The sequence below is a fragment of the Pipistrellus hanaki genome, assembly GCF_964339955.1.
Source record: "Pipistrellus hanaki genome assembly, chromosome: 4".
NCBI lineage: Eukaryota > Metazoa > Chordata > Mammalia > Chiroptera > Vespertilionidae > Pipistrellus > Pipistrellus hanaki.
Genome location: NC_140506.1, coordinates 89,648,172 through 89,660,081, shown reverse-complemented (window position 1 = coordinate 89,660,081; position 11,910 = coordinate 89,648,172). Strand labels below are relative to the sequence as shown.

The 11,910-nt window shown below is 49.5% G+C and overlaps 1 protein-coding gene across 1 annotated transcript in view; it reads right to left on the bottom strand.

The window, feature by feature from the left end:
• Positions 1-727: 727 nt before the first annotated feature.
• CREBBP (CREB binding lysine acetyltransferase) overlaps positions 728-11,910 on the bottom strand; it is a 157,104-nt gene continuing 145,921 nt past the window's right edge. Inside the window, exons 28-31 of the mRNA XM_084882247.1 lie at positions 11,170-11,337; positions 7,736-7,897; positions 7,052-7,333; positions 728-5,500 (exon numbers count right to left, since the gene is read on the bottom strand). Coding sequence (XP_084738373.1) covers positions 3,371-5,500; positions 7,052-7,333; positions 7,736-7,897; positions 11,170-11,337 — 2,742 coding nt within the window. The 3' untranslated portion in view covers positions 728-3,370. The remainder of the gene's footprint in view (positions 5,501-7,051; positions 7,334-7,735; positions 7,898-11,169; positions 11,338-11,910) is intronic.

Genomic DNA, 11,910 nt, shown 5'->3' with positions numbered 1-11,910 from the left:
ACCATTTCCTTAACCAAAGTGTTCTGTCAGCACCCTTTGACTTTTCTGGTTTAGTGAAGTAATTCTAGCGGCATCATGGTCAATAGATCCTAGTAAGGTCTCTCTAGAAGGTGTGAGCACAATGCAAACACCATCTACTCAGGCTAGCCTGTTAGCCTGGTGCTACATTCACTCCAATTTGGTGTAACTGACCGACCCATACTCTCCACAATGAACATACCCGTCATGCAGTGGAATGAACACGGGACATTCTGGGAAGGTACACTGTGGCTTTATGATCCCAAATGGGTTTTGCCACCATTCCTACATGCTTCTCACATCCATTAGCCAAGGTGACATCGCTGCAGTGTCTACTTCCCAGCACTGATCTTGAGTAAAGACTATGAACAATGACTGTTTCCTAGAACTCAGCTCCTTCATCAAAGGACTTGCCTTTCCCAGAGGAGTCCATTCTCCTATGCAGTGATAAAAGCTCTGTTTGGCTTAAATCGTCTTGGGTTTCATCTTATAGCAATCAAAGGAGAAAGTTGTGTGTCTTCAGCAAGAGATCTTAAAAGCTGAAGCCTTTCCAGAGGTTGCATTCAATTCCTGCTTTTAACATGCCAAATTCTTAAAAACATAGTAAAAAACACATAAGACAAACTCAACCAAACCCTTCCAGTCTTTTCCTGATTAGCTAAGCTAATTCTAAGGGTCATTAGCCAACTGGAACCATCTTTGAATCCAAGCAGTTTTACCAGCTTTTATTATAAACACCAGCACATTTCAAGTTTCCTCTTTTTGATCACAAATATAGGACTGTTTTCTCCTCCTCCTAAGTATACAGCATTGAGACACAGCATCCGGGCTTTCCAGCTCTTACAGACATTTCCATACGCCAAGTGCAGGATGGGCACCCACAGACCACACCCTCAGCTGCATCCTTTGGCATCTGGATTGCAGGGACGTGGACTCCAAGATGAGGTCGGTCCAGTTTTGGATTCCAGGATCACCTGAAAAAGATGCCTCCCACTGTTAAAAGGCTGCACATCCAGAGTTTGGGCGTGGAGCCGCCTTCCTAGGGCCCCAGATGGCTCACCCCTTCCTGTCTGAACATGGGGTCAGGGCTTTCCAATTGGGGGAAAAAGAGCATCAATGGTGCAGGAAGAGGGCAAGCTGAGCAAAGATGGCCAGATGGCCACTAGAGGGCCATGTCCTTACTTTCTCCCTTGGAAAGGGTGAAGATGTGGGTTGGTGGTGCTACATGATCTTATTCTTACTTGACTTAATTTATAATATTCTAAGTAAAACCCAAGATTCTAAGTAAGCTCTGTACTAAAACAAATTTCTTAAATTCCTCAAATTTAGATTCCCGAATCAAGTGTTTTGAAAATATTTCTGTAAATAAAGGGCCCAAACAAAAGCTATTTGGATAACAATTTCAAAATTTAACACAGCTCCTGATCTAGACCACTCTCTGGTTGGGGGGGCAAGGGATAAGAGACAGAACTCAGTTCACCAGTGCCCCCGAAGGGGGCATAACCTAGAGGACTAACTTCAGCCCTCTGGGTGGTGGCTGTCCTCTTAAGATGGGATTTTTACAGCACTCAGGAACTCTAGTGTCACCCTCTCAATAAGGTAATCTGAAACTGGACAGAGGGGAGGGACCAACCTGGTGCTTGAGTGCAAGTATCCCCCAAAGCTGGAGGCCTCTTCTCCCCATAGCAAGGCTGGTATCCAGGGCTCAGAGGCTGCACCTCACTATTTCTAGAGGGTGGGGAAAGAAGGGCCGAAGCCATGGCTGTTCAGCCCAGTGCTGGAGGCTGTGCAGGACATATTGCATAGCGGCACCCTCCCCCATTGAACAAAGAATGTGGGGGGGGGGGCGGGGAGAGACAGAAACCGCCCTCTACTCCCTGAAGCACCTTTTGCATCAATTCTGGGATTGAGATCAGTATACAGGAAGGGGAGTGGGTGGGACAAAAACAAATGCAGGAACCTCCCTAGGGTTGCTGGGGTGGGGTGACTAAGAGAGGGATGGTGGACAGGAGGCAAAGTACTTTTTCTGACCCATTTGTGTCCCTAAGTCTGTGGGTGAAGTTCCTTCGTGAGCATTGAATATGTATAGCCATCACTGAGCTGACTGACTCGGTCATTGGAAAGAACCTTCAAGGTCTCGGTTGAGCCCTGTTGCCACCTGCTGACTACTAGGACTTCGCCCACCCGCCTCCTCTACGGGCAGACAACCAGAACCATGTCTTACAAAGAACAGACTCCAAAAATATATATAAATAAATAAAAACCTTAAACATTCTTACAGGGATCTTAAAGAACAGAATACATGTTAAAAACTTCAGTAATTTATATCAATTTTAAGCGGTACGTTATATACAATAGGGGGAAAAACACATGCATAGTCCAAATACAATGTTGAAAACAGCATTTTCATTAACAAAAACCCCGAACACTAAGTGTTAATACCATATACATGAATTCAAGAAGGACCACCCTTTTTGTCTGTTGCACACAGTTTATTTAACAATATGATATAAGAAATGAGTTGGTACTTTACCATCCTATACAGTGATTGAATCTTCTTGAATTTTCTTATTTATAGTAATTATAGCGCTTGCATGATTTACACTAGAATTGCTTTTCCTCATTTCAAGTTTCACATAGAAGAAAGAATGCTCTTCTCTATTAACATTAGCATGGTCTAAGAGTGATCATCCCTATTTTTTGTCTAAAACCAGTTTTATCAGAGAAACAAAGCAACAATTTCTACATCTGCAAGACAAGAGTTTGGCTTAAGCCAGTATGTATAGATAGATGTGTGTGGGTGTGTATGTGTGTGCACGTAGGAGCCAATTCCTATCGTCCAGGGGTAATACTTGGAGAACGCCCACAGAGTTCACAATAGAAAAAAATCTTCCCGCAACGTCAGAAAGTTGTCGGGATACATTATAAGCTTGCATTATTTCAAGAATCAGTTTCTGAATATTATTTTTCTTCTCACTTTTAAACATAAATGTTTAAAGTCTTGAAAATACAAATAAAAAATATGGATATAATGAACTTGTTTTTCCCATTAAAAAAAGGCATGAGTCACCAGCAATGACGACAAAAAATCCGAACAATCCCCCCTCCCCCCAAAACAAAAAAACAAACAAAAAAAAAAAGAGAGAGAGAGAGAGAGAGAGACCAGATATTTAAATCAACTGGTTTTTAACAAAAAAATATATTCTTTGTATTGTTTCTTTAAACAGCAATCTACCCTTCCGTGGCCTGGAAGTAGCAGTTCCATCTAGGAATAAAAAGAACCTAGATGCTTGGATTTCAGTACAAAAGGTCCAAGGACATGAAAGGAAAAAAAAGTGATGCTCTCATAATGCTACAAACCCTCCACAAACTTTTCTAGGGTGTCTCCTGTGGTGTCGCCAACCAGGGACAGCTCATTGGACAACGCACTCCTGTTGGGGGTGTTCAGCTGTGGTAGCATTGCACTCTGTTCGGGGTTCCCCAAGTGTCCCTGATCTATGGAGCTGGCCATGGTGACTGCGAGTCCTGGGTGGGGAGAACCAGTCTGGGGTGAGACGTGGTGTGGTGAAGGCTGGGGCTGTATCCGTGGTGATGGGCTGGAATGTGGAGGCTGGGACTGGGGCCGTGGAGACTGGACAGGGGCCGGAGATCGCACCTGGCTACTAAGGGATGTGGCCATCTGCTGACCAGGGAGGTGCGAGGCCTGTGGCTGTCCTGAGAGCATGTGCTGCTGGGGGCTCATGGGGTTTGGCTGGCCTGGAGACCCAATCTGCTGCTTCATCTGCTGCTGCTGCAGAATCCGTTGCTGCAGGGCTTGCTGGATGTTGGGGGTGTTGTCTGCGCCCAGCCCAGGCTGCCCCATCTGGCTGAGCTGTCCCATCTGAGCTGCCATCTGGCCCATGGAGTTGCCCTGCATGGGCAGGTGCTGCTGCATCCGCTGCTGCTGCATGGCCGGGGGATAGCCTCCAGGTCCTTGAGGCTGCTGGAACTGGCCGTGTCCTGCCATGCCTGCAGCCATGCCAGCACTGCTCTGCTGCTGCTGCTGCTGCTGCTGCTGCTGCAATAGCTGCCTCCGCAGCATCTCTCTGTACTGTGGGTTCATACTCGCCATGCTGGGGTTGTGTCCCGGGTTCATGATGTTCAGGGCCTGACCCTGGGGGTTCAGGCCTCCCATTGCTTGCTGCTGCGGAGGCACACCGGGCCGCGGGCCGCTGGCTTGCATGGCATTCAGGTTCTGCAGGCTGGGCTGCTGGTGCAGGCCAGGCTGGGGCTGCAGGCCAGGCTGGGCCTGGAGGCTGGGCTGGGGCTGCATACTGGGCTGACTGGCCACGTACTTGGCTGTGCGCTGTTTGATGAAAGCTGCCATCAGCTGAGGGTTTGACTTGAGGATGTTGAGCACCTGCTGCTGCTGTTGCGGGGAGCTAGGAGACTTCAGGGTCCGCAGCAGGTCCTGCAGGGCGCCGGGCGAGATGCTCCGAGGCGGTTGAACATTAGGCATCCGTGGTCCGGCTACAGCTGGTTGGGCCTGCATAGACATCACGGGTCTGGGCATGCCCGGCATCGATTGTTGCTGGGGGATGGGTGCTGGCTGCCACTGCCCAGGGGGCAGGTTGGGCATGACAGGCCCACTGACCTGGTTGGGCCGGGGCACATTCATGCCCACGGGGGCCATCTGGTTCACAGGAGTCACCATGCCTGTGCGCCCCGGGGGCATGCCGTTGTTGATGTTCACCCGATATAGATGCTGCTGCTGCTGCGCCTCACGTTCAATCTGCCGGGCTGCTTCCACCGCTGCAGGTGGGGGCTGGGCGGGGGGTGGTGGGGCTGGCACCTGGTTGGTGGGCTTCCCAGTGGACACTGTGGTGGGGGGCTGAGTTCGGACCACGCTGGAGAAACCGGCTGGTGACATGCTCACAGGCGAGGGCTGGGGCTGGGTCGGGGGCTGTGGTGTCTGGGGTGTGCTGGGTTGCTGTGTAGGGGTCCCGGGTGGTGCTGAGGTAGGGGAAGGCAGGCTTTGCTGAGGCACGTTGCGGGTGTTCATGGTGGCCATTCGCCGGCGCATGAGCTGCGCTTGCTGCAGGCGGTGCTGGAGCTGCTGCTGGCGGAGCTTGTGTTTGATGTTGAGGCAGAAGGGCACGGGGCATTTGTTTTCTTGGCAGTGTTTGGCATGGTAGCAGCAAAGGGCAATGAGCTGCTTGCATACTGGGCAGCCTCCATTGGTCTTGCGTTTGCAGCCCTTGGTGTGTTGCACAACCCGCTTCATCTTCTGGCAGGACGGCAGCGAGCAGTTGGCGTTGCGGCACTGGCAGGCGTGCACCAGGGACTGGATGCAGCGCTGGATGCTCAGGCGCCGTGACTCCTGGGGGCTCTTGGACTGCGGCTCACCCTGGCTGCCGCCCTCGTCGTCCAGGCCCAGGCCCCACTTCACCATCTTGTGGGTGTGGCTCTTTGTGTTGTAGCAATTGATGCAAAGGTCATAGTCCTGCAGACAAAGAAAGGGGTCAGGCTAGCATCAGCATGCGGCCCAGCGTTACCCAACATCCCAGCCACCCCCTGGAACCTTCACTTCTGGGAACTTCTCCACAGCCCAAAAGGCTCCAAAGACCACGAGATCCATCTATTCGCCCTCACCCACACTCTTCCAGGGCCCCCTTGCATTTCCCAACCTTGTGAGCAGGTACATAGGCTCACCCATGCATGTGGTGTGTGGCTTCATGTCCACCCAAGGCTTTCGAGTACACTGGTGGGCACTGGTTCCCCTTTCCTTCCTTTCTCTGCACCCTGGGAATCACACCCAGCCACCCCACTCCCACGCCTGGCCTGGGAAGCCTGACAGTGAAGGAATGACTGTTGCTATACCCATTTGCTCCCACATGCCTGCCACATGAGCGTCTGAAATGCCACTGACATGAGTTCCTAGAGACTGGGTGCCCTCCGTACATCCCCAGAGCTCTGCAAGGCGGTCCAGGAAGACACTGGAGCTAAGAGGCCTTCACTGGGGGAAAGGCCCTCTCCCCAGTTTCTAAAAGCCACCTATGTCTGGAGACAGACAACAGTGCTAGAGCAGAGAATGGAACCCTATGGCCAGGACTAATAACCTTTTCATAGTAAAGACATGAAAATCCCAGCGGTAGGAAATGAGAGGGAGAACAAACAGAGGTTGGAAAAAGTAGGAAATAAAAATGAGGAGGGCATTACAAAGGCTCTGCTCTTCCCCTCAGAGATCACAGAGCCACTTCTGTAGGACTGTGGAGATCATCCTGGAGGCCAACATTGGACTGGGAGAAGTCTATGATTGTCTGTGGTGAGAAGATGAAAGGCTCAAAACAGCCTGGCTCACCCCATGTGAGGGACTCATCTATGCAAGAAAAAGACCCCGCCCCTTCGCACACGGGACAAAACTTCTGCAAGGGGAGCCGGTATGGTATGGTATGGCCATTGGGTCCAACCAGGACAAGGGAAAAGAGTTACCAAAGTTCTGGAAGGATCAAAGCACTGCCAGCGCCTCTCCTGCTCTCTCCATGCTCCTGCTCTGGCACCATGAGGGCTGTGGATGTGCCCGATACAGAGCCAGCATTAATGAAACACAGGAAATCAGTGCCTGCGGTTGTCTCCTCATCTGGATAAGTCAGTGCTCGCTGACTCCCAGGAAGATCAGCTTGTCCTGCCAAGGGGGTCCTGTCACTGTCATGCTCAGTGTGGTCATGACCAGACCATGCTTAACGAAGGGAGACAGGCTTGTTCTTATCCTGAATGTCTGATGTTGAACCTAGTGCGATTACGTAGCAGGAACTCAATCAATAAGAGTTAATCTTCTTATGTGTGAACTCAAAACAATCTATCCCATAATCAACAGCGCCCTTAGAGGAGCTTTTGTCATTTTTTACCCCTGAGAAGTGCCAACTGTCTAAGAGTTCAGTCTAAAATGCAAATGCATAGACCACAGAGGGCTGGGAGCAGCCAAGACTCATGGACCACACCAGCTCTGCCAGTTCTGTCAGAGCGAGGCACAGGGAGAGAGAGATGGGCCTACCTCGCACACAGTACAATGCCAGCGTGTCTCCACATGGTGCTTGCACTCATTGCAGGTGTAGACAAAGCGGTCCTGGCCCTGCGTGTGCAACTCCACCAGCATGCACAGCGTGGACCACTTGGACCGCCTCAGGGAGGAGAATTCCCAATGCTTGTCCCTGGCGAGGGTGAGGAAGGCATCGCGCCCATCCATGAGGTCGCAGCTGAGCAGGGGGTCGGGGTCAACAATAGGGGGCAGCGTATTGATGACAGGCCCAGCATGGAGGTGGATCACAAAGAAAACCTGCGGGAAGAACACCAGGAGTATTTCAGCTCACAGAGAGCGGTGCTGAGGAGGGCTGGCCCTGCAGGGCCCTGGGCTACCCCAGCCTGCAGAACTGAGACTGCTGAGCCTGACACCTGCTGTCCCAGGAGGGTGTCAAAGGCCCAACTTCCTGGGGATGAACTGACTTGATGATGCATTGTATGGTGATTCCAACCAGCCAGGTTTGCCTTCTAGGGGCTGGTCCTCCCACTGTATGCACCAGACACAGTGTCACCATGCCTTTTCCCTTCTCTTATATCAATTTTAAGCGGTACGTTATATTGGCCAGGAGCAGGACTGTGGCTTCTTCAATAACCCCCCACTCTTATCTTGGTCCAGAGGGTCAGAAATGGTGGGCTCTGTGGCCTGCCTGTGTCTCACCTCTTTGTGTTTCTCCATGGTAGCATAGAGCTTCTGGGACAAGTCATTGGACACATTGGGCATACTGGGTTTCTTCTTGTTGGCTCGGCTGATACTGCTTTTATTTTTGTTGGTTTTCTTGTTGTTCTTTTTCTTGGCATTCTTGCTGTCACCCTGGCTGCCCTGCAACAACACAAACTTGTCAGACAAGCCCAGCCTCCTCTTCCAGGTCCAGTATCTCGCTGGGACTCCCAGCTTCAGGCCCTGGACTGTGAATGTGCTCAACACAGACCAGGTTTAATGGAACACAGGAAATAAAATACGTGCCTGTGATCGTCTCCTCATCTGGATAAGTCAGCACACACACACATTCTGGGTGCTGAAAGGAGTGTCACTCTAGAAGCACCCTTTGTAGACCTCTACCTATATGGGCTGTGTAAACACACTGCTGCCCTCAGGGAAACTGCAGCGGGAAAAGTGATGCGGATGGAAGCAGGGCCTATATAGTCAGCTAAGACCCCAATGGGCACAGTGGTGATACATAAACATAGAGCAAGTGTGGCCTGTGTCATGAAGGCCACAGAACATGGTACCTCTTGAGGGAAGAACACACCTGGGATGCTAATTTGGAATCTAGCAACAGAGGAAGCAATTTTACTTTGTTTCACGTTGTCCCACTGGACACCTGCAGTTCCATGGCATATCCTGCATGCTCAGTGGCTTACTGAAAGACTCCAAATATCCACGAGTGAGAGAAATGGGAAAGGTGCGAATGATGAAGCCGCTGCATGGACAGGAGCAGGGATTTGGAAGTGGCCCCTCCAGGTCCCAAGCAAGGCTACAGGACATCTTCCTGACCCTGCTCCGATTCTCCAGGCCCACTCAGGCCTGAAACACACACATTAGTGCGGCAACTGGCTGAAGTCTAAGGGGTTTTGCTGCTCAGCTAAAATGCTCCTAGTCTAGGAAGAACTCAGGCTTAGTCATTCAGGTTTCAAAGTGAGAATGCTCATTTGGTCTGGTCCAAAGAACTTAGTTTATAACCAGGGGAGCGAGAGGAAGAGGTAGGGAGAGAAAGGTGGGGGGAGAGATAAACACATACACACACTCTGGGTGCTGAAAGGAGAGACACTTTAGGGGAAGTGCAATTGCACTCCACCTCTACCACCACCACCACCACCTCTGAGAGAGACCCAGGAAGGGGCTAAGGAGTCCTGACAACTGGATGTAACGTGGACCCAGATCAGAAAAGGTCACTGATAAAAACTAAAGACACTGAATGAACTTTGGACTCTGGTTAACAATGATGTATTAATATTGGTTCAACAATTGTAACAAATGCAGCACACAGATTTAAGATGCCAGGTACCAGATAGAATACATCTAACTCTGTATCATCTGCTCAAGTTTTCTGTAAGCCTTTATTCTAAAGTATAAAGCTTTTATTTTATTATTTTTTAAAAAATATTTTTATTGATTTCAGAAAAAGGGAGAGGAGGAAAGAAAGAAACATCAATGATGAGAGAGAATCATTGATTGGCTACCTCCTGCAAGCCCCCCATTGGGGACGGAGCCCACAACACAGGCATATGCCCTGACCAGGAACAGAATCACAACCTCCTGGTTCATAGATCGATGCCCAGACACTGAATTACACCAGCTGGGCTAAAGCCTATATTTGAAAAGTTATAAAATATATAGATTTACTTTACAGCTTAGAAAACATAGCCAAATTAATATATATATATATATATATATATATATATATATATAGCCACCAAAGCAATAGCAGCTACGCACATTTACTTTGTGTGTTTTTCTTTACAAAGCTGGGGTTATACACAAGTTGAATTTGCATCCTGGTGCTTCTCCACTATGGCAAGCACCTTTCCGTGTGTCTTATTTATTTATTTAATTAAGAAATCTATATATTTTATTGATTTTTTTACAGAGAGAAAAGGAGAGGGATAGAGAGCTAGAAACATCCATTAGCTGCCTCCTGCACAACCCCTATTAGGGATGTGCCTGCAACCAGGGTACATGCCCTTAACCAGAATTGAACCTGGGACCCTTCAGTCCATTGAGCCAAACCGGGCCTAGCATTAAGACCACTTTTAATGGCAAAGCATCATTCCATCTCAAGTGCTGTCCGTAACTAATCCAACCCTTAGTTAAGTGATTGGACATCCAGAATGCTGCCTCCATCCCTCACCACAAGCAAATCCATGGTTAGCAATAGTTGGCTCAGGCATCAGCCTTTGTCTATTTCTATCTCCCAGAAAGCCCCACTAACACTAGGCCAGAGGCAGGCAACCGAGGTACATGACCTTGACTGGGAATCAAACAAATGACCCTTTAGTCCTAGGGCCGAGCTCTAACCACTGAGCAACTGGCCAGGGCTCCTCTTGGATATTTATAGGCATTGCAACATTAACATGTCTGCAGGCAATTCTTGACTTCTTCCCCCAAATATGCTCTCCCTCTCCCTTCTTCCCTCAGGTAGAGGCGGCAACAGACACAATGGGCAACCCTGACCCAGGATTTTCCTTACATACCACGAAGATCCACCCAAAACTCTGGGGCTGCTACTGTGAAAATAAACAGCGAATTTCCCACAGCCTCTACAGCTACAAGCCAAAACACCAAGTCTTACTGGACACCTCAAAGCATGGCACACTTGCTTACAACTCGAATGCCTAAGTTTCTCCTCCTCCTGCCGGAAACTTCTTCTCTCCAGGACCCTCTGGGTTCCTTCTCACCAGGTCAGTTTCTGCTCAGATGCCTCTGCCCAAAAGAGCCCCTCGCCCATTCCCTCCTAATTCCCGGTGCTTCCTTTTCTCCACAGCTTGCACCACTATCTCCGAATGTGCTGGGCATGTGTTTTTCTGTTTTTTCCTACCAGAAAAACAAGAGGGCAGGGATGGTGTTTTCCTTAGTTCTCAGTGCACTGCTTAGGCCAATGCCTGCACACGTGAGTACACGAGTGCTGACACCACAGAAAGAGCTTCAGGTGTGTGTGTATAGTTTGTAAAATACTCCTTTAAATCAACGGATTGCTCCCTGGCTGTGACACATTCATGACACATCTGTTTCTGTCTTCACCTGTTCTGGGCTCCCTCGCAGGGCGCCCACCTCTCTCATCTTTCTGTGTCTTGGTCCTCTGTTATGCCCAGAGATGCTGAAGTAAGCACATCCTGTCCCCTTCTAGGAGGTGATGTGCCCACATCTCAGCTTGCCCAGCAACCAGTGGGGTTTGTGTTTTTAAGTCCCGGACCTATTGTGCGTAGTGACAAGGTGAGGTTATGTACGAAAATACTACCACACACAAAAAGGCCACACCCTGTGAACTCGACAGCATAAATTCACTCTCCAACCTGCCAGAATTCATCCTTCAGCACACACACCTGGGCACCAGCTTTCCAGGAGGGAGGGATTGTGGGTCTTAGGGGCTTTACCTCTGTAGTCTCACTGGCTGCAGTGCTCTCTTCCTTCTTCCTCTCTTCTTCTTCTTGTTCCAGTTCCTTAATGCTCTCCTCCAACACATTGGGCCAGAAGTCACCCTCAAAATAGGGCAATTCCTTGGCACTGGTGAGCCTGTCTTCAGTTGCTTGTTTGAAAATGTCCTGGAGAGTAAATAAAGCACAGCAGTTAGATAGGGGCCAAGCACAGCTCCTGAGGAAGAGGCGGAACAGGGCCACGACACAGAAGAGGATCCTGGTGCAGCATATTCCCATGGTGCACCATGGCCAAGATCAGCCAATTAAACAGATGACATGAGAGCACTGCTTTCAGACTGCCAACGAGAAATCTTGATAGACTGCAGAGAAGATGCTTTTACATTTTTTCATTTTTCACTTTTTTCCCTTTGGCTTTCTGATCCTCATAAATGAATACAATCTTTCTTCTTCTTCTTCTTCTTTTTTTAAATTTTATTACATTTTTTCATTAAATTATTATCTGTGTACATATTGAATACAATCTTATATAACAAAGAGGTAATAAATAAATTGTCACACAGTCACAAGATGGCTGCACTCACAGCAGAGGCGGGGCGATTAGCAGGGACCTAAGGTTGAGTGGAGCCGGGCCGGGGAAGCTGAGGCTGTGCCCCCTCGCCTGGTGGGGCTTGATGGGGGACCTCAAGGCAAGCCTCCTGCTCTGGTGCCAGGCTGGGGACCTGAGGCCGTGCTCCCTGA